The sequence below is a fragment of the Misgurnus anguillicaudatus genome, chromosome 24 (assembly GCF_027580225.2).
Source record: "Misgurnus anguillicaudatus chromosome 24, ASM2758022v2, whole genome shotgun sequence".
In the NCBI taxonomy this organism is placed as follows: domain Eukaryota; kingdom Metazoa; phylum Chordata; class Actinopteri; order Cypriniformes; family Cobitidae; genus Misgurnus; species Misgurnus anguillicaudatus.
The window spans coordinates 21,144,798-21,167,534 of record NC_073360.2 but is presented as its reverse complement, the minus strand read 5'-3'; the positions used below and the strand labels follow the sequence as shown (position 1 = coordinate 21,167,534).

Genomic DNA, 22,737 nt, shown 5'->3' with positions numbered 1-22,737 from the left:
CATAGTAAACCATATCTTCATAATCTATGGAATGGTATTCATGCATATGCCTTTAGTGTGTTTTATTTTTGATAAAACAATGTATGGCGTATGTCTCAAACATTCAGGAAGCAACAAGAAATTACATTTGCGCTGAACAATGTCCCATTTCCACGTCGATTATTACCGACATCTGTAGCTTGTCAGATGCAATTAAATGAATGGAAATAAAATGCCCCATCACAATGCGTAATGCCCACACTGTGCCCTCCAAACAACTTTTTTCTCCTCTTTTCCCCCTCGCCAACGATAACTTCTACTTTAACTTCTACTTTACGTTTTTTTTTTATTTCCTCTATGTGTTTGCCATGATTTCGCAATCAATGCATATTAACTTGTGGGCGTTTCACGGAATATTTATGGGCAACTATGGGCGTGTCATGAAGCCGCAAAAGCTGCGCTACATTTAGAATTGATTGTGATTTATCAAGGGAAAAATGCGTAGGATGTGCGTGCGCATGGTTTTATAAATCCGAATATTTTTGTGCGTACGCCCGTCCTATGTTTTATCCGTACGCCACTTCTGACGCAAATCCTACGCAAAGTTTTATAAATGAGGCCTAAGCTCTTTGAAGTTTTTCCTGGGTCAAGAGGTCAGTGGAAGAAGTGGAGGAAGGCAAAAGGTTTTTGAGATGTCTTACCTTATTTGTCTAAAATATCATGATATATCTAATAATTTTGAGATAAGATTTTTTGGATGTCATTAGTGTTACTCTTTTTTTTATAGCTGGGAGAGTTAAGATCTTTACATAAAAATACATTATACTGAATAAGTATGTGATTGTTACATCTCTGTTAAAATAGCACATGGTTAATGGCAGCCATTTTTCTAAAATATTATTTTTTTCTGTAAATTGCAATTGGTGTTACCGTCATTGGTGTTACTTCTTTAATGAGTACACTATTCCGTTAACTGACCAACACAAAAGCATTAAAAACAAAACAAGATGGAAAAATTTTTAAGTTTATGAGTTTTATCATATTCATTATCTTTTATTATATTCTCATTTTGTCAGGTATTGAAGATACAATGTTATGGATTCTTTATTAAAATGTATTTAAAAAGTTAAACCTAGATTAAGCTCCCCGTTTTGTGGATTCATAGATTTGACAAGTTAATTAATGCTATTAAAGAAGTATTGGGTATGTTAAAAGAAGTTTATTTAAGCAGATGATTTCCATCACCCAAATTCCACCTTTTCTGTAGAATGACCCGTTTACAGTATTTATACTGTACCAAGGCTTTAACTACAGTACATATTCAGAATGTGGGTTATAGGGCTTTTTCTAACATATGTTTTAACTTTGAATGGCGGATGCCAAAACCATTAAATGTAGTTATACCTCCAGTAAATTACCTCATTACATGAGGGACGTTTAGTCATACTTGCAAAAGCATGGGTGTTGTGAAGTAGTGGTGTAGGATCAGGGTGGTTAACTAGAAGGTTGCAGTTTTAATGCCTGTAAAGAATAAGTGGCATAGAAAACACAAATTACCAAGAGAGGCTGTCTCTGTGAAAAGAACAATGCAAGTCACTTTGGATTTTGTCAAATAACTGCCTAAAAGAGACTGAAAGAGAGCTGCACCACTTTTAGTGGCTAATCACACCAAAAGCGTTTTAAACGCTTGGAAACGCAGGGCGCAGTGCACTGCCTTTTTTTAAAAAAAAAGAGCAGTGTGACGCGGCTTTTTATATTGCTAGGCAACCACCGAGTCAGCTGTCTTGTCAATCAAATATTGAAGCGTGAGCGCTCTTTTGCTGTTAACTGTCATATTAGCAGAAACTTTAAAAAGAGGACGCTTGCTCTGACCTTGTTTGAGGGTGAGAGGTGCACAAACAAGCAGAAGAGAGTGAGCGAGTGGAGTCCGGTTCTTCAAAGCAACTGTAAACTTCCCTCACGACAACGTAAGGCCCGCCTCTCCCCTCATTTGATTGGACAATGGAAAGACCCGAATGACATCGGGCGCTTCTCTGCTCTCAGCGCTCCTTCAAAAGCTGCGGATGGCGGCAAAAACCGCAAGGCGCTCGGCGCGCATAAACAGCGCGCAAATGCTCCCTGCCCATAGAATATCATTCAAAAAAGGCGCCTGCAACTGCCATAAATGCTTTTGGTGTGATCAGCCCCTTAGACAAGTTATCCCTTTAACATTCAGTACCAACTCTTACCTCACGCACCTCAATCATCTGTCACTCTTTCTCTGGTACCATCTGCCAGATCTCTCTCCATTTTATATCTGGTTGGAGGGTAAACACTTATTAATCATAAAATTATCAAAGTAATTAAGTACTAATAAAAGTACTAACTAAGTAAATACACTGTCAGAAGAAATGGTCAAAAAAAGTCCCTAGCTGTCACTAGGGCAGTACACTTTCAAAAAGTACACTTTTGCACCAAAATAATTCATATTTATTATTTATTTATTCATTTTTTTTATTCTTAACACTATTTTAGCATCTTTGGCTATATTCATGGTGAGAATCAGTTAATCTATACACAAGTTGATCTAATGTATACACACGTTTCTCCAGTCACCTTAACCTGCATGTTTTAAGGAGGAAACCAGAGTACATGGAGAAAACCAATGCTGAGTTCATATTAGAACCCAAGAGGTGCATATTGGTACCTCAAAGGTACATACAGTACTTGTTCTATATGTATACATATCTGTACTGTAAATGGCATTAGGTTCTGCCCCAGTGACTTCTTTGGACCTTTTCTGACAGTGTACAGGTGTATAGCCTAAGAAAGTTGAGCAACTGAAGCGAATTTTTTTTAAAATGTTAAAAAACCGTGTAACAATAAACAAGCTAAATATTTAAAAGTGATAATATTAAATAAGTTACATTAACAATTTTTCACTTCTCACACAAAAAGTTCAGCAATTACACCATCATTAAGATTTTGCAAAAAAACTGTAAACATGCCAGATTTTTTTGTTTGGAATATTAATTGAATATATCTATATATTTCCTTACCTTTTATATTGTATTAATTGCATGGTTCATCAATGCCAGACAAACAACTTTCTGCCTAAATGTTTCTGTCACAATTTATGTTATCTGGGTCAAAGGTCAAGGTGTGACAGATGACTGGTTAAATAAAAGTAACGTTAGCGGGTTGAGCAACAAAACAACTTGAACAACCATATTGAGAAGTGGTGCAGTATAATATATTAACCAATAACTGCAGTAGCTTCAGGTTGTGTGAGTACGCTTCAATCCAACTGGAGAGCATGCGTACAAGGCACCTTTAGGGAAGCTTGCAATGCAAAACGCGTAACTGCTTTACTGAAAGGAGACCAGAGGCATTTCCAATGAACAGATTAAAACGTAACCTTAAATTCTTGCAAGAAACAAAACGTAAACTGTTCCTGACTGTCGCAACACTCGCCGCAATGTCACTGATCATTATTAATTGGCTGAGGTTAGCCAAGTTGACCGTTACGGATTTTCCATGGTAGAATACCGAAGGTTGATATCTCTTGTAAGCCTTGACGATGTCATTTTTGCACTCTTGTAGGGCACGTCGGGAAGGGAATGCTACAGAAGATGTGTGTTCGACTTTATGCTGCGCCGGATCAACTGACAGGCGGATGACGTCAAGGTACCGCGAGAGCGATTCGAGAAATCATACGGAGAAGACTAATTTCGAAACGCTCTCGCGGTGCTTTGATGTCATCTGCTTGTCAGTTCTTGCAGCGCCATATAAAGTCGAACAAGACTATAAATTTGATACGTTGTTGTTCATTGCTCCTAATAGGCAAATTAGTTGAATCAAAACCCTAACAAAAATATAGTCGAAGAAAGTACCCTTTTTAAGAGACTCCACACAATTAACAGTTCACACTTCCTCTTTGGTAACATGGCAAATTCAATTTTGTGTATAAAAAAATTATCTGAATAACCAATATTTCACTAACTTAACACAATTCGCCTGGATCCTGCTACATAATTTTTTTTAGAGACGAGATTTAATAGTTGTTTCTTCACTCCAACCCATCATGCTATAACTTAACTTATATACGCGTTGTATTTTTCGATAAGATGTATCCAGAAATATCACAGTATTTCCAGTGGGCGGGTTTTAACCTTGAATCTTTGCTCAGAATGCCGCGCACGTCCGTCCAGATTACATAACTGTAACCGGAGAACTTTCAACTTTCAACGGAAAGTAGGTCACTACAACTTCATCGCTGCAGAGGTTCATTGGAATGTAATAAGAGAAAATTAAAACTGTAAAATGTCAACTGAAGTGTACGACTGCATCGTCATTGGAGCAGGGATCCAGGGTTCGTGTACAGCCTATCATCTGGCTAAAAACAAACAGAAAACATTACTGCTGGAGCAGGTCGGTAGCATAACTTTAGCAAATGATTTCTCTTAAAGGAACAGTGATTTCTCTTAAAGGAACAGTTCACCCAAAATGTCCTGTATAGTCGAACATGTTGTTCCACCTTCCTTTTTTAGTGTAACATAAAGGTAATTTTGGTGATATCCGTGACACTTCATCATGTAATGAAAATGAATGAATGAATGGTGAAGTTGTTGTTTATTGACTGGAAATGTTACTTTTAATCTAAAATCCTGCATAAAAAGAGTAACAGCCATAGAGACAGAGCGCAGCGCGTCATAACCTGAAAACCACGCCCACCGGGGGGGAAAGCAATCCAAAAGTCTCTATTGACTTTGTATTGCGAGAAGCCGCCTCCTTGTCATTTCTGGCTTATAACAAAAAACTGAATAATGCCTAAAAGCTGCTGTGTGACAATATGTACAGCTAACAAGCCAAATAACCCAGAAATAAGTTTTTATAAGCTGTCGAGCCGTAAAACCCAGTCTTTAAAGAGAATAAAGTGGATCGCCGACTACGTTTCCCCCTATTGGACGCAGTTTTACTAATAGGAGTACTATGAAAAGTTGCCTGTTTCCATTTCTGTATCTTTAAACGCTCGTTTTTTTGAAGTTGAAAGCTTATAAAAACGTATTTGGTTTTTTTGGGTTGTTAGATGTACACCTTGTCACACAGCAGCTTTTATGTATTAATCTGTTTTTAAGTTTAATCTGTAAATAAGTTTTTATAAGCTGTCGACCCCAAAAAACGAGCGTTCAAAGACACAGAAATGGACACAGGCAACCCCCCACAGCAATACCACCAGTAGAACTGCGTCCACTAGGGGGAAACGCAGTCGGCGATCCACTTTATTCTCTTTAAAGACTGGGTTTTACGGCTCGACAGCTTATAAAAACTTATTTCTGGGTTCTTTGGCTTGTTAGCTGTACATATTGTCACACAGCAGCTTTTAGGCATTATTCAGTTTTTTGTTATACGCCAGAAATGACAAGGAGGCGGCTTCTCGCAATACAAAGTCAATGGAGACTGTTGGATCGCTTTCCCCCCCGGTGGGCGTGGTTTTCAAATTTGCATAACTGCGCTCTGTCTCTATGCTAACACTTTATGTTTTCAACCCCTCCCCAGTTTTTACTGCCCCACTCCAGAGGGAGCTCTCATGGCCAGACCAGGATCATAAGGAAAGCATATGAGGAAGACTTCTATACACAGATGATGCAAGAAAGCTATGAGCTGTGGGCCCAGCTTGAGAGGGAAGCAGGTGTGCAGCTATACAGGTGTGTGAGAAAAATAGTAAAAAGTTCTTTTGTATTGCAAGAAAGATTTTCTTTGCATGCAGACACCATAGCAGCACTTGTTATATCTTTCCTTAAAACTTTTAAGGAGCATTCTGGTTTCCAAGAATCATCCACAGACTGTGAGGAGCCCTTGTTTTTACAGTCTCTGAGAGGTTGTAATGGATCACAAGTGGGTCAAGCCCACTCAGCCTTGATGCAGAATCACACAGTCATCTTCCTTTTTCTCGCCTTTATCCATCTCAGCCCTATGATGGATGGATCCTGATGAGAGGCCACCTGTGCCCCTGAGTCGAATGAAAAATGTGTGGAATGTCTTGAAGAATTATGCTTTTATTCTCTCTCCTGTCTTTAGATTGTCCTTAATAAGCACCAGGACAGGCCCTGCCGTCATGTGACCTGCCTTCTTTCCTATTAGGAACAAGGGCGGTGACATGGCGACATAGCAACATAGAGTTCTTATATCATTGTACCAGACAAACACACACACCCAAAGTCATAAAAATCTCTGATAAATGATTCGGACCTGTGAACTGGTGCTGTCCATGCATCATTGTGGCTGGCAGATGGAGTGGGCCTTGGAACGAAGTATCCTAAAGCAGCACAACAATCTACAGTATAACACACACACACTGTTGATTTAAGGTCTGTGTTCCCAACCTCTCATCCACAGTGCCATAACTCCTCCTCGCATTAAGACACCTGCATCGCAAGCAGCTACAGCTGCACAGGTGGCACTTCACACGATTTACACATACAGAGCCTTAATGCTCTTGCACAGCACTTGTACCTAAATTAGGGCACAATTCTCAGTGTTATAAATTAAAGTTAAACACAAGCCATCTTAAAAACATTCTCCTGCAGACGCACAGGGCTCCTGGTTATGGGTCCAGAGAACAGAAAGGGTTTCTCACAACTGAAGGCCACAATGGAAAAAAATAAAATTCCAGTAGAGTTTTTGGAGAAGAAAGAGTTCAACCAGCACATTCCTAATGTGAATCTGACTGATGGGAACGGGGCTCTTGTGGACACCACTGCTGGAGTCCTGTATGCTGATAGATCGCTCAGAGCTGTTCAGGTGAGCTTTGTCCTTTACAGTGAAGCATGTTGCTAGCAATATGTTCAGTACATTTATTTATTTAGTTTTTATAGTTAATATTTGTATACTACTTATTATATATAAATGTGGAGTAATATCTATAAACTACAACTAGTATGCTCAAAACAATTGACAAAATTCACAATTAGAAGCATTCAAAACGTAAAGTCTCTTACTTTCACCAATACAGATCAATGATTTTTCTGACATCATTTTGCATTTCAGCTTCTTATCAGATTCCAGGCTGTAGGGTAAACGAAATGCTATTTTAAAATGGGGAGGAGCCACTCAATATGACCCGCCCCATGCCCTATTTTAGTGCAAATTACGTTAAAGCCTTAAATAATGGAATTTTAACTTGAGAAGGATCTCTTGACAGAAATGCAATATAATATACATAACTATATTATGAATAGTATATAAAGACCTTACATAATGAACTGTATTGTTTTTATTACCTTAGAATGAGCCGTTTTTATCAACATGCATCGTGGGTCTCCTTACGTGGAAGTTGGCGTCATGTTTCTACAGTAGCCCTAAACGGACAAACTTCTACAAACCGTGTTTCGTCCCTACGTTGTCTCAGACGACAACATGTTTGTCCTGTGGCAGCTAATGTAGCTTCTCATTGCGTTTTGAAATTGAGATTGGTTGCAGTTTGCAATCTCACCACTAGATGTCGCTAAAAACTCATTACACCTTTAACCCTTTAACTGTCAAAAGGTGATGTGCACCTTCAAATGAATTTAACTCAATTCATTTAAGAGAAAGCTTGGTCTCTTTTTAAAGAAGACACTTTAAAGTTTTTCACTGGGGTGTCTGGAGTTGTGAATAATAAATAAAACAATTGTTATTATAGCAGTTTAGGTTTATTTTTAAAAATAAAAATAATGCAATAAACTATATATTTTATATTACAAAACAATAGAAATGAAAATGTTTACTCCCAAAATGCTTTAAAAATAAGGCCAGTTAGTTCTGATCTAAATTTCAAGTTAAAATCATGAACAATAAGGTTTTTGTCACACTTTTAGTGGTTTTACTAACCAAGGCTACACTGTAAAAAAAATCCGTAGAAATTGCAGCTGGGTTGCCGGTAACTTACCGTAGATTTAAATATATTTTATTTACTGGCAACATTTAACATTTACAAGCCTTTGTCTTTACAGAGTAAAACTAAAATAACGGCATCAAGCAAAACATTTTGTGAAACAAAATCTGAAGCAAAAAACAGAAAAAGGTTGATGATGATTTCTGGTTCCCAGAATGCTTTGCATGGGGCTGTTATTGTGTGGTTTTGTTCTGTGGAGATAAAGACTTGTTAATATTTAAAATGTATTTAACTTTGAACAAGCTCTTGCCAGTAAATAACATAAATTTAAATCTACGGTAAATTACCGGCAACCCAGCTGCAATAACATTGTAATTTCTAAGGAATTTTTTTACAGTGTAGGTGTTAACGTTTGCTACATACAGGTCTCACAAATCACTTATAATTAATAAATTACTGTCATTGCATCATTATTAATCAAAAGGTTTGAAATATGAAAACTAAATTCTTAGAGCTTTCCAACAATATATAGTTTGTCAAGATTTATAATAGGATATAAGAATTATAAATATATAATAATTCATATGTATTCCAATGGGGTGAGTGACATTTAACAAAATGACTGTCACGAAATATGAAAACTAAATTCTTAGAGCTTTCCAACAATATATAGTTTGTCAAGATAATTTCAGGTTTCAGGTTGGCCAGTGACATTTTAGAAAATTACTCGTACTATATCATTATCATCATATATCATTTTGCAAAATAGTTTTGAAATATGAAGACCTCAATCTGAGAGCTTCCCAACAATATGTCAAGATTAGTTTGTCAAGATTAGTGCAATTATCATTTTAAATATGTAATGCCAAACGTCCCACCTGTGAGACAGAGACATTAAATTAAGCAATGTTAATACATTTTAACAAAGAAATAAGAAAACAAAAAATACTGCTCTTTTCTAGTTTTCAATCAAGCATGTTATAATTATTCCATTATACGTTTTATTGCTGAAAAAATATTTAGAGAATACAATGAACATACACTTACCTAAAGGATTATTAGGAACACCATAGAACTGCCTTAATTCTACATGGCATTGATTCAACAAGGTGCTGAAAGCATTCTTTAGAAATGTTGGTCCATATTGATAGGATAGCATCTTGCAGTTGATAAAGATTTGTGGGATGCACATCCAGGGCACGAAGCTCCCGTTCCACCACATCCCAAAGATGCTCTATTGGGTTGAGATCTGGTGACTGTGGGGGCCATTTTAGTACAGTGAACTTTTTGTCATGTTCAAGAAACCATTTTGAAATGTTTCGAGTTTTGTGACATGGTGCATTATCCTGCTAAAAGTAGCCATCAGAGGATGGGTACATGGTGGTCATAAAGGGATGGACATTATCAGAAACAATGCTCAGGTAGGCCGTGGCATGTAAACGATGCCCAGTCTGCTCTAAAAAGCCTAAAGTGTGCCAATAAAACATCCCCCACACAATTACACCACCACCACCAGCCTGCACAGTGGTAACAAGGCATGATGGATCCATGTTCTCATTCTGTTTACACCAAATTCTGACTCTACCATCTGAATGTCTCAACAGAAATGGAGACTCATCAGACCAGGCAACATTTTTCCAGTCTTCAACTGTCCAATTTTGGTGAGCTCGTGCAAATTGTAGCTTCTTGTGGTACCCGTTGGGGTCTTCTGCTGTTGTAGCCAATCCGCCTCAAGGTTTTGCGTGTTGTGGCTTCAGAAATGGTTTGCTGCATACCTCGGTTGTAACAAATGGTTATTTCAGTCAAAGTTGCTCTTCTATCAGCTTGAATCAGTCGGCTCATTCTCCTCTGACCTCTAGCATCAACACGGCATTTTCGCCCACAGGACTGCCGCATACTCTGTTTTTCCCTTTTCACACCATTCTTTGTAAACCCTAGAAATGATTGTGCATGAAAATCCATTAACTGAGTAGATACTTAGACCGACCCATCTGGCACCAACAACCATGCCACGCTCAAATTTGCTTAAATCACCTTTCTTTCCCATTCTGACATTCAGTTTGAAGTTCAGGAGATTGTCTTGACCAGGACCACACCCCTAAATGCATTGAAGCAACTGCCATGTGATTGGATGATAAGATAATTGCATTAATGAGAAATTGAACAAGTGTTCCTAATAATCCTTTAGGTTAGTGTAGTTTACAATCTCTTACCTTGCCATTTTCTTTAAAACTCAATGTTTTAAAGGTTTGTTCTTCATGTAACTGTACTTTACTGTTGCCTTAACCTCACTTTTATTAAAAGCACATCAAGTTAAAATATGGCTGCAGTCCACAGACTAGCTTGTTAAATCCTCCTTACATCCTACCCAGGGAATATGACCGTGCACTTTGGTCCACAGTGTCCCTTTTCGACTCAACATGCTCTGTCTACAGCAGATACAGTGTACAGTCATACGCTCCCTGTTGGCTCTCACTAAAGAAAACTCTTTCATTATTTGTGTTGCCTGAATCTGAACAACTTTTCCTGAACAGTTTTTTTTCCAGTTTAAACTGATCCCTAAAGTCAAACGCAGCCCTGTTAAATTTTTTTACTGTTCTGATTAAAACGTCTTATGCTTTTATTGCATTGTATTTCTCTTCTCATTGTTTTAGGGGCTTTATCAGACTAATGGGGGCGTGATTAAGGATGGGGAGAAAGTGATTGACATTAAGCCTGGTGATGTGGTCACTGTAACAACTGGATCTGGACTGTATAGAGGGAGGAGCCTGGTGATCACAGCGGGTCCCTGGGCCAACAAACTAATGACATGTGCTGGACTACAGCTTCCACTGAAGGTAATGGACCGCATGCTTTCCTTATTCAACAAATTTGTGACACTGCCTGTAAATATCAGGCTAAAGAGAATAGGAGCATCACACTTTCAGATTGATTTTACATTGATTTGAATCTTTAACAACTCAAAGATATCAAGGTTATTTTTCACAGAATATTCTTTATTTAAGTATGTTTATGTAGGATGATTTTATGTAGAAAAGACTGTCACATTTATTTATTTATTTTCTTTCTTCTTTCTTTCTTCTGATTTCTTTCATGAATGAATTATGAATAGAGTGAAATGTCTAGAGTTGAAAACCTTCTGGGAAAATTGTAGGAATATAGTACAGAATATTATCTGTGGGTTATAGTTTGTGAAACAAAGCAACATACTGTAGATTGATGTGGATTATAGACCTTGGCAGAATAAAAAGCGAGTCATTGGTGAATGTAAACAAATCCAATATTCACCTCCCAGGCCAATAAACAGCTCCTGGTCTCCAGACCACAGACAGCTTATATGTGTCATCATACACCACAAGAGAAGTGATGGAAAAGTATTCTGGGTTAGTTAAAGTTAAAATTGGACCCAGAATTGGAATTGCATTTTTCTGGATTGCATAGGCTTGAAAGTCTACGCTTGGGTGACCAGCACACTATATGAGCAATAAATTTGTGCACTGTTGAATTTTTATGGTTTCTGAATGAGACGGCAGGCTGAGCCGTTCCTTAAAGTTAGAACTAGCAATTTCTTCCTCTTTATTAAATTTACTTTGTAAGTTGTATTAATGTATATATTAAAATGTAATAATCCAGTTCAGCCATGCTGCTGTTTAACTATCATTTAGAAAAATTCCAGGTGGAACCGATGTGAAGTCTTATCTTTGTGAAAATTTGTGTATCAATGTTACTTTCTGGGCAGGTTGTAAAGATTAATGTATGCTACTGGGAAGAGAAGATCCCAGGCACCTACAGTGTCGACCATCAGTTCCCGTGTTTTATTCAAATGGAGCCGAAGGAGGGGGAATATGACATTTACGGCCTCCCGTCCAATGAGTATCCAGGACTTATGAAGGTGAGTGACGGGAGGATTGTTAAGAAAAATGAACGTTTGGTTGAAGCAGTTACGGTGTATTGATCCATGGTGCTCATAAGTCTTGCATAATCTCTGGATCATCTTCCTACTCTTGGTAAAAAGGTCAAACATAGAAAACAATTGAGGCATATCATTTTTTTATTTAGTGTCACAACAACACTATGGGGCAAGGTTTAGATTAATCCAGGACAAGGACTTGGTTATATTTGGACATTAAGGTAGTTTTTACAAACAAACCTTACAAAAAGCAATAATGGTGTGCATCTTGAGCCAAACATTTGTAGTTAAATATGTTAAGATATCTCAGTGCAAGGTGTCTTTAAATGAAGGCAACTCAAACATGCATTTTAATCAAGGACTGGGTAAGCCCTGTTCGGGAAGCCACCACTATGCCTATTATAAGGATATTTTCCATGGTAACTATAGATATAGTTTAATCTAGATACAGCAGACCATCACATACATAATGGGCTTTGTGCCCAGCTGCAGTGCTTCCTGGGCTTCAGCCGGCTCCTTGTTTCCCGTCTGCCATTGTTGGACGGGCTGATTAATCCAGGTGTGCCTGACCTCAGTAGTCACAACAACAATAATCGGGCGCACCTGGATTAATCAGTTTGTCCGGTGGTGTCGGACGGGGAACGGGGAGCTGGCTGGGATTCGGGAGGTGGTGCGGCTGGGCATAAAGCCTATTGCCAATATCTCATGAGAAGTTTCCTTCTTTGTTATATAATTCGTTAGATGTAAACACAATGCACAATTCTTGATGCCTTTAGCACTTTCCTCTGGTCTGTATTCTCTTAGTACTAATGGCTCGGTTTGAGAACGTGGCAAGGCCCAGCAGGGATCTTCAGTCTCATCACACTTAGCATAGCCTGAATGGGCGAGCACAGATGGCTGTGTCATGTTAGATGCATTATATCTGCTTCAGTCGCAGGAGCCCAGCTTCAGCACGTATATCTGCTGTTTCCCCAAGCATACCGAGCGATGGCTCACAGATCTGTGATGTATCATGGGTCAGATTTTTTTAATAAATCATAGGGTGCGTGCATGTGTCTGAGCAGGTGTGTTACCACATGGGCAGCGAGACCGAACCGGATGAGAGAGATAAACAGAAGGATAGAGGGGACATCGATATACTCGCGCGATACATCACCCGCTGTCTCCCCGGGCTGGTGCCGGTGCCTGCTGTAGTGGAGAGCTGCATGTACACAGTGAGTCAGTTCATTGCTCATCCTCAGGTGCTGTCACTAGTTAAGATCTACCACTGTGTCCTGAAACTTTCCTTTGACTCTCTCACTTGAGGAGAGGGGGGAAATGATTGAGTTCATGTGTCTATATAGATTCTGTATTCATGTGTCATTTAAATGCGAAATCCTGAATCTTCAATTTATGAAGTAAAAATTACTCCAATGGGGTATAAATCTCTTTGTTTTCCTGAAAACAAAGGAAGATATTTTGATGAATATTTGTAACCAAACAGACAGATCAGGAGCACCCTTCACTTCCATAGTATTATTTTTTCCTACTATTGAAGTCAGAAGTGTACATTCTTCAAAATATCTTTCTTTGTGTTTACAAAACTAAGTAATTTATAGACGTTACAATATAAACAAACGCATTTCTTGGAACAAATGTAACTTCAGATAAACTCATAAAGAATCAATAACAATAAAGTCCTTTTAGATTAGTTTATTCTTATAACAAGCAAAATAAATAACAATTAGTTCAAATCATAGCTAAAGCGACAAGATATTGTTTCAGAGTTCAGTTTAGCCACTAACCAGACCATTAAACAAACAGAGACCGCAAGTTAAGTTCTGTCCAGATGCGTAACCGCGAAAACATGCGTGCGTCCGATTAAACTGTCTATTGGTACAACTTGAGCGATGACGAAATTTCCAATAAAACAGGAAGTTAGGGTGGGGTATTTGAATAGCTCCTCCCCCTTTTGAAGTAGCCAGTTGTGTTTAGTTAACCTTATGGCGCATTCACACGGGGCGTCAGCGTTAACGCTTCCTATTCACTTTTTTAATGGGTGACGTCATGCGTTGCTGAACTGAATTGTGGATCCGTCGGCGCCGCGTCACTGCCGTTGCTCACGGCAGAAGTTGAACATTTCTCAACTTTTTAAGCGGCAACGTGTGCGTCACCCAATCAGATTGCCATTGCAAATAACCTAGGCAGAGCCAGCCAATTACATTTATGGAAGACCGGAGCATGTGTAGCGGCCACTGTGATTGGCTGTTGGCCACGCTTCAGACAAGCCTTCCGTTAAGCGTTAACGCTGACGCCCCGTGTGAATGCACCGTTACAGCCTGGAATCTGATCTGAAGCCCAGGTGCAGAATGATGTCATCAAAATCATCAATTCAGATTAGTGGAAATAAGACTATGGACATGTGATCCAACCAATCGAGACTGGGGTCTCTGCAGAACAAAAGAGTTTTACAATTTTGGGCCGTTTTCAAACTAAAATAGGTGTTTTTCCACCTCTTTGTCTGATTGGCTCAAATTGAATGGGCGATTCCCTAATGCATTTTTGAGAAGCAAGACTCTGTGAAACAAAAGAGGTGTTTCCCGATTTTGGGGCATTTTCAAACTGAAATAGGTGTTAAAAAATAATGATGTATGGCTTGATTGGATGGTTAAAACGCTTAATCCCAGTTTGAAAACGCCCTAAAATTGGGAAACGCCCCTTTTTTGTTCCACAGAGACCTGTACTTCAACCAATCAGTGCGAAGAGGTGCCTCTGTCTCATGACAGTCTTTTGCAGCATCCCTCCTCCAACCCATCACCTCAATCTCAGCTAGTTTAATCTATCCCAGTTTAAGGGGGGGGGGGTACTCTGGGTTCGGGGGCTAAAATTCCGAGCTTGGAGTCCTCCTCTCGGACAGCATGCCAAATATGCTTTATCTTATTCCCAATCGATTACATGTTAATGCGAACTCGTGAACATACTAGCCAAGGGGGGACTCTTCATGGAGACTTTATACCTATACAAAATTTATTATTTTGATTTTGCAAAATGCTGTATTGTAGCATGATCACCTTGATAAATGTACCAGGCAACTTTTAAATAAACATTGACAAAAAAATGACCTTTTCTCAGAGGTTTTCACCTACTGAGTAAACTTCCGAATTAAAGTCTCTCATACAGATAAATAATACAAACGCAGGTTTCAAATGCAAGGTCAATGCACATGCATCATAAAAAACTGCAGTTATGAAGCAATGCAACCTTAATCCTTTATAAACAGTCCTTGACTAAACCCTCCACTGTCCTGTCAGAAGCCCAAAACGCTGGAGAACACCATATGAAAAGCACCTACTGTAGTAGCCTGCTGCATAGAGCTGTCTTTTTTGATAGCCTCTACAGAGCGATGTCTCAGTCAGCCATCCACAGTATTGATTATTTCATCCTTCACACCAAGAAAAGACCCTAGCAATGTACACAGGCCTTTAAATGCTTCCCAACGGTCTTAAAAAGAGTCATTTTGCTTGAATAGGTTTCTTTTTGGAGAAGTATGCAATACCATTTTTGTAAGGAACAGTAAAAGGCATTTTGAGAAGCACAACAGTTTGTTTAACCTCTATAAAATGTTGAAAAAGTCCCTAAATCACTTGTGTTCTGAGTTTGTCACACCACAGAAAATGTGTTATTAACCACCCAACCAAATTTGAATGATGGAAAAACAGCAAATACATAAAATAAGTTATCAAAATCTTAGAAAAATAGGCAGCATTCTGCACTTTCAAGTGATGGGGGTGTGTCCACTTTAGCGCTAAAACCACGCTCATTTGCGGGAAAGCTGCCGTCTTTTTTTATAGGGACACTCCACTTTTTTGAAAATATGCTCATTTTCGAGCTCCCCTAGAGTTAAACATTTGATTCTTACAGTTTTGGAATCCATTCAGCTGATCTCCGGGTCTGGCGGTACCACTTAGCTTAGCATAATCCATTGAATCTGATTAGACCATTAGCATCACGCTTATCAATCAAGGACTTTGCTGCAGTAACATGGCTGCAGGCAGCGCAATGATATTACGTAGTGCCCGAAAATAGTCCCCTGCTATTGAAAGATACGAAGGGGGCTATTTTCGGCTGCTGCGTGGTGTCGTTGCTCCTCCTGCAGTAGTGTTGCGGCAGCAAAGTCCTTGATTATTACGCCAGAATGAGAGTATAGTTCCTAATCATACCTGCCTAGAAAATCGCAACTTTTAATTTTCTGTCGGTCTTAGTACACAAAGTAACTACAGAAGAGTGAAGTTTTAAATAGGAAACATATCGAAACTCTTTGTTTATTTTTTAGCGCGATGCTAATGGTCTGGTCGGGTTCCATGTGTTGTGCGGGGCTATGCTAAAATGGGTGCCGTCGGACCCGGAGATCAGTTGGGTGGGTTCCGGAAGGGTGGGGATAAAATGTTTAACTCTAGGCGGACTGGACTGTCCCTTTAACTTTCAAATACAGATACAGTACAACCTGAATGGATGCTCGCGATTGGATCAAGTGCGTCATTGAGCTACCGTTTCAACCCTGCGCAAATAATCCTAAACACACAAATTGTGAAACACTGTTTAACCTAGCTCTGCAATTCAGTACCACATAGTTTACAGTCTTTGTAATGTGTTTCAGCAATAGATTTCTAACATTTATAATGTGTTTAGAAACTATTTTCAAGATTGGCTTTACATGGACTTTAACAGAATTTACTAGGAAATTTCAAGCATGCCTCAGCATATCACTTAGACATCTTATTAATTTTTAAGATTGCTTTTTAATATTTAAGTTCAGTTCAAACACCGCACATAATTCATGTATATTCAGGATATGAAAATGTCAAATATTTGCAGAAATAATTACAATCCTCATGTTTAACATTCCTTCGCTTCAATCATCACTGTTCGCAGGTCACACCAGACCATCACTTCATTCTTGATTGCCACCCGACCTACAGCAACATCATCATCGGTGCTGGATTTTCAGGTCAGTGTGAACACTTATTAAGTCTATACGTACTCCCATCTTTCACAACGCCTCTAAAACACACACACACACAGTCACGCCAGCTCATAGAGAGTCTTAACTTGTTAATGAGGGAATGAAGCTGGGTCCTGGTGAAGAACGGAGAGTAAAGCCCACAGTGCAAGCGCCTTTTATCCTCTAATTAAACTCGGCTCCCCGGGTTCCTGTGTGCTCAGGTGTCGTCTCATGCCCGCCTCTCAGGGGCAAGAGGACTCACCTGGCATTTGTTCCATCTGCTTCCATCACCTTCTCCTTAGGCTAATTATAGGGCTAATTAAATTCCTCTGTTAATCACTTCTGAGAAGCAGTGGCTGGCGACCCAGGATACGAAGACCTGGTTCCGCGGGAATGGGTTAGGAGGAGATATACGGTACAATACAGCCGGCAGAGCGGTTTAGCGGCATCACCGCATGGCTATTCATCATGTGATGCATTGTTCCTGGTTTAAGAAGCTGCTCTGGAGATGTCATAGAAAGCATTGTGTGCCGTCCTCATATTCTGACACATGGCGCGCTAATGATTTATGACACATATTCTTCTACCTTAATAATACATTACAACTCTGATAGGAGCAGAGGAATGCTCACTATTAACCTCTCCCTGCCTTTTTTCCTTTATTGTCTGCTGTAATGATAGCCGTTGGCTTCCCCGCAGCTCTCCTGCATGCCCTATGTGCAGCTGTTGTATTGGTAGCTCCGGAGAAACTAAGGGGGTGCAAATTGGATCTATTTCAGGGGCAAATACGCTGATGGAAAGTTGCCCCTCTTCCATTCAGGATTTGTCTCAAGCCAAGCTCGGAGCGCAAGGCCCTGCGGTTGCCATGGATACCCGGGCACATCAGCGGGGTTTAAGCAGAACAGAAGAACCTCCGCGCAAGCACACGTCTGACGCTCAAAGCCATATCCGCTCATAGTCAGGGCCTTCGAGACTTCAAACGACCACCCAATGCAATAAAGCAAAGAGCTGAGGGTGTCGGAGAATGTAGTGCATTTTAAACACTCTACCCAGTTTGCTCTTAAAGAGACAGCACACCCTTGAAAATTCTGTTGTACTTCTCACCGTCCTGTTTGACACAAGGAGAGAAATGTTGCTGCTCTTATCATTTCCATGCAGTGAAACTGAATAGGGACTTGCACATGTACATCTTTGACATAAAATATCAAGGTTATATTTTCACAGAATGTTCTTTACATTATGTATTGTCGGATGATTTTATGGAGAAAACAGTAAATCACAAAATATGACACTAGATGGGTTTTCACAGGCAGGGTCATCAACAGAATATAGAAAGTCATACAATGCAAAAAAATGACTTTCTACTTAGTATTTTTTTCTTGTTTTCAGTAAAAATATCTAAAAATTCTTAAATTAAGATGTATTTTCTTGATGAGAAAAAAATTACCTAACATAAGTCTAGTTTTTAGTAGGGATGCACCGAATCCCGGATTCGGCCGAATACTGGGCTTTTTGACGGGGTTCGGGTTCGGCCGAATCCTAGATTTTTTTCCACCGAACCCTAGGCTTGCGCTACGCCGGTCGACGTCACGCGGCCGTTGATTACACACATCGGGTGCTGACGTGGAGATGAGCTTTTTCTTTCGGTGAGCCTTAGGGGGCGTGCACACCAACGCTTTTACGCCCACTGCCGGCGCATGTTTTCAATTGTTTCCAATGGAAGCTCAGCGTTTTTCAAATTAGCCAGCAGCTAGCGGGTTTTTTCCGCCCTGAAAACCGGCGCTCGACGGTTTTTCCGCGCTCGACGCTGAGCGTCCAGAGTTGAAAGAGATTCAACTTTGGGAGAGAAGCTCCGCTCGTCAATGTCAGTTTTCACACGGCCGCCCAATCACAGTGGAGGAGGGGCGGGACATTACCACAGCAACCAACCGGCTCGCAGCACAGATACCAAAGCGCTCAGCTGAAGAAAGCTGGCACACAGCTGGCATTCGGCGTCCTCAAGGCGTTTTCAGCCACGTTTAAAAGTTTTGGTGTGTCCAGCCCCTTAGGGGGCGTGCACACCAACGCTTTTTCGCCAGCGGCCAGCGCATGTTTTCAATTCATTTCAATGGAAACTCTGCGTTTTTCAAATAAGCCAGCAGCTAGCGGTTTTCTTCCGCGCTGAAAACCGGCGCCCGGCGGTTTTTCCGCGCCCAGCGCTGAGCACCGAGAGTTGAAAGATGTTCAACTTTGGAAGACAAGCTCCGCTCGTCAATGTCAGTTTTCACACGGCCGCCCAATCACAGTGGAGGAGGGGCGGGACATTACCACAGCAACCAACCGGCTCAGAGCTGAAGTATCACAGCTACCAAAGCGCTCAGCTGAAAAACAGCTGGCATTCAGCGTACTCAAGGCTTTTTCAGCCGCGTTTAAAAGTTTTGGTGTGTCCAGCCCCTTCCACTGTAATTGGACGGCCGTGTGAAGACTGTGACATTGACGAGCGGAGCTTCTAACTCAAAGTATATAGTTTTCAGCGCGGAGCTGCTTGCTTATTGGAAAAACGAGCGTGTCGCAACGCATCGCTTTTATTATGCATAGGCTTATGGTAATTGTCAAAATAGTTTTCCAACTTGTCATCCTGGCATAATGTACAGTTAAATAAAATGAAAAATACACTGCTGTGGACGTTGTTTACTTCATTAATGTGCTGTACTGTGTTAATGGAATAAGGATGCAAGTAGGATTCGGTTTCGGATTCAGCCGAATCTTAAACGGTGGATTCGGGATTTGGACGAACCTAAAAAATCTGGATTCGGTGCATCCCTAGTTTTTAGACAAAAATATAAACTTTAAGTAAATTAGTGCTTAAAACAAAGTAAAAAAAAATCTAAGTTTACTTTTTTCATGAACACTTAATTCAAGAAAAATTTTCTTATTACATTGGCAGATTCTTTGCTTGTTTTAAGACCAAATTCGCTTAAATTTTATATTTTTTGTCTAAAAACTATACTTATTTTTATAAGTCTTTTTGCTCATTAAGTAAATACATATTAATTTAAGATTTTTTTTATATTTTTACTAAAAATAAAACAAAAGTACTAAGTAAGAGTCATTTTTTGGAGTGTACACACTGCAAAAAAAGATTTTCAAGAAAAAAAATCGCAGTATTTTTGTCTTGTTTTAAGTAAAAATATCTAAAAATTCTTAAATAAAGATGCTTTTTCTTGATGAGCAAAACAACCCATGAAAATAAGTCTTTTGTGCATAAAACAAGCAAAATAATCTGCCAATGGGGTAAGCAAAAAATCTTTTTTAAACACTTAATTCAAGAAAAATTTGCTTACCGCATTGGCATTTTTTTGCTTGTTTTATGCACAAAATCACTTAAATTTGATATTTTTGGTCTAAAAACTAGACTTATTTTCTTGGGTCATTTTGCTCATCAAGAAAAAACATCTTAATTTAAGAATTATTAGATAATTTTACTGAAACAAGACAAAAATACTAAGATTTTTTTTTCTTGAAAATCATTTTTTCCAGTGCATGATTGGAACAACATCAGAATTTCATTTTTGAGAGAATTGTCTCTTTAACACAAATCATTCTGATAACCTAACCTCTTCAACGAGGAAACACATTTTCTTAATTCAACATTTGACTAGAATAATAAACAAATAAATAAACAAATGTCTTGTGACGGCGGGCGCGATTGTGCCAGCATGACTTTTTTTCAATATGCTTTCTGCTAATGGCTGTTTAAAGAGGGTCATTGTGATGCAGTTTGTTCACCCGGGTGTATTGGATGAATGTAAACTCTTTACCTCTCTGATTTTTCTTTCTCACAGGTCATGGTTTCAAGTTCAGCCCTGTAGTGGGTAAGGTGCTCTCTCAGTTGGCCATGGGACAGATTCCCTCTCATGACCTCTCACCATTCAGCATCCATCGTTTCCAGTCCAATGCCAGATCATCTCTTTAAGTCAGGGACCTCAGACCTCAGTCCACCTCTGCCGGACGTTCCAGGAATGCCCGACAATAATTTACAATCAGTTATTTGAGAAGGTGCGAGATAGAGAGGTCAGGTTAAATTTTTTTACAAGATCTGAAGAGACTGACATAGCGACCAACACTAAACGAACTTATCCTGATTGGACTTATTATCAACTTTTTACTCTCTTCAGTTTAGTATACCACTGTAGTTGATTTACACTGTAATGTAAATCAGGGGTTTTCAAACTCTATGATGGCAGGGACCCCCAAATATGATAAACCTTTTGCTTGGGACCCCCTTTCCATTTATATATAAAAATGTATTTTTTTAGGGCTGTCAAAAGATTAGATGTAATTAATCGCATACAAAATAAACGTTTTTTGCATAATTTATGTGTGTGCACTATGTGTAATTATTTTATATATATAAATACATACACATTAATCTTTGTATTTAAGAAACATTTACATGTGTATGGATGGACGGATAGATAGATATTGATATATTTTAAATTATAAATATCAATACAAAATATACCTAAATAACATTTTTCTTAAATTCATACATGTATGTTTGTCATAATATGTACACACACACACACACACACACACACACACACATATATTATGCAAACCCCAAAAAAAAGTTCAGCCCTATTTTTTTACACAAAGAAACATTAACACATTTTTCAAAATATGCGTTCTGCACCTTGGGAGATCCTGTGTGCATCATGTGTCTTGTCAAGGTGGGTGCCTGCTGCAGACGCCTCTAGGGAGTTTGTGATAAAAGAGACGCTCGCGTATAATCTCATGTGTAATCAGAGTTTACTGTTAAGTGTGTCTTACGTGTATTTTGTGAACGTGAGCGTCTCTTTTGTCATGAACAGTTTTGACGCGTGTGCAGCAGGCACTTGTTTTGACAGAACATGTGATGCACATTGTTCACATGACGCAACAAACACATATTTTGAAAACACCAGCAACACACGACACTCCGAACACTTATTTTGAATTTGCGCCCCTCGGATGAGCAGTCATGAGCCACCACTGATGGCCACATAGTCAACGTTTACAATTTAATCACGTCCTTATTTCTCTGAAATTTTCTGGAGACGACCTAGGTTTTCCCAGTATGAAAACCCCTGGTTTAAATGACAGTATCCAAAAATTAAAAACAGGAAAATACTACATGAATTACATTGTAAGTACATTAAAGTGTATCCCTGCTTAACAAGGGTTAAAAATATACTTTTAGGTGGCATTTGTTTCAATAGCAAAGCTGACTAGTTTTGGGGAAAACAACCCTATTAAAGGACCCATTCTTTCTGTGTTTTTGATGCTTTGATTGTGTTTACAGTGCACAATATAACATGTGTTCATGTTTCACGTGTAAAAAACACTGTATTTTTCACACAATTGACTTATCTCTATAGCGCTGTGTTCACTGTCCTAAAAATAGGCTGATGTCTTCCATGTTCTATGAAGTTTCTCCTTCAGAAATACGTATCGAGTTCTGATTGTGTAGTTTGTTTAGTGTGTCATGATTCGATAGCAGCTTAGCTTGCCTTTAGCTTAGCTGGCGACTGACGTATTCCTGTGGGCGGAGTTTAGTCAAAAATTGTTCTAGTGAAAGCCGAATTCAATTAAAGAAAATATATCGCCTATATTATGCTATTATAGCAACATTACACACTAACTAGGATTTAATGACCTTTAACAATGTATAAATTATAATAACATGTAAATAACTGTTTTTGGGGGTGTCAGTGAGCAACCTTCCTGAAATGAGTTTTTGCAGGGTGGGATGTTTAATTGTCAATAAACAGATCTTCATGGTACATTTTGTCTAGTTGTCACGTGGTTTGTGGAAAGCAGTGGTTTAACTAATATTAATGTGAGCTTTGCATCCAAATGCAAGAATAAATATTGCATTGGTCACAGTAAAAAACTGGAAGTGGGGCCAAATTTCTTAGACCCTCTGAGGCACTGACAAAGAGAAAACCAATCATTCCAAGAAAATGATTTTTGTAGCAAAGAATAAGGCTT

At 39.1% G+C, this 22,737-nt stretch overlaps 2 protein-coding genes across 5 annotated transcripts in view; one reads left to right on the top strand and one right to left on the bottom strand.

Annotated features, from left to right (window-relative positions):
* sez6b (seizure related 6 homolog b) overlaps positions 1 to 3,254 on the bottom strand; it is a 287,195-nt gene extending 283,941 nt beyond the window's left edge. The window contains exons 1-3 of the mRNA XM_055196551.2: positions 3,018 to 3,254; positions 2,208 to 2,275; positions 1,398 to 1,500 (exon numbers count right to left, since the gene is read on the bottom strand). The gene's annotated coding sequence lies outside the window, so the exon portion shown is untranslated. The remainder of the gene's footprint in view (positions 1 to 1,397; positions 1,501 to 2,207; positions 2,276 to 3,017) is intronic.
* On the top strand, positions 518 to 21,263 carry pipox (pipecolic acid oxidase). 4 transcript variants are annotated; one of them, XM_073862813.1, is made up of 8 exons: positions 518 to 662; positions 5,518 to 5,666; positions 6,549 to 6,762; positions 10,489 to 10,671; positions 11,574 to 11,726; positions 12,809 to 12,958; positions 16,656 to 16,731; positions 20,550 to 21,263. In XM_073862813.1, exons 2-8 carry the CDS (start codon positions 5,602 to 5,604, stop codon positions 20,678 to 20,680), a joined length of 972 nt encoding a protein of 323 aa, XP_073718914.1. In that variant the 5' UTR covers positions 518 to 662; positions 5,518 to 5,601; the 3' UTR covers positions 20,681 to 21,263. The 4 variants fall into 4 exon arrangements, 3 of the variants coding, with proteins under 3 accessions (XP_073718914.1, XP_055052517.1, XP_055052518.1); XR_008642428.2 differs by lacking the exon at positions 518 to 662 and adding an exon at positions 4,104 to 4,389 and having other exon boundaries at positions 12,786 to 12,958; positions 20,550 to 20,614; XM_055196542.2 differs by lacking the exon at positions 518 to 662 and adding an exon at positions 4,126 to 4,389.
* The last annotated feature ends 1,474 nt before the right edge of the window (positions 21,264 to 22,737 follow it).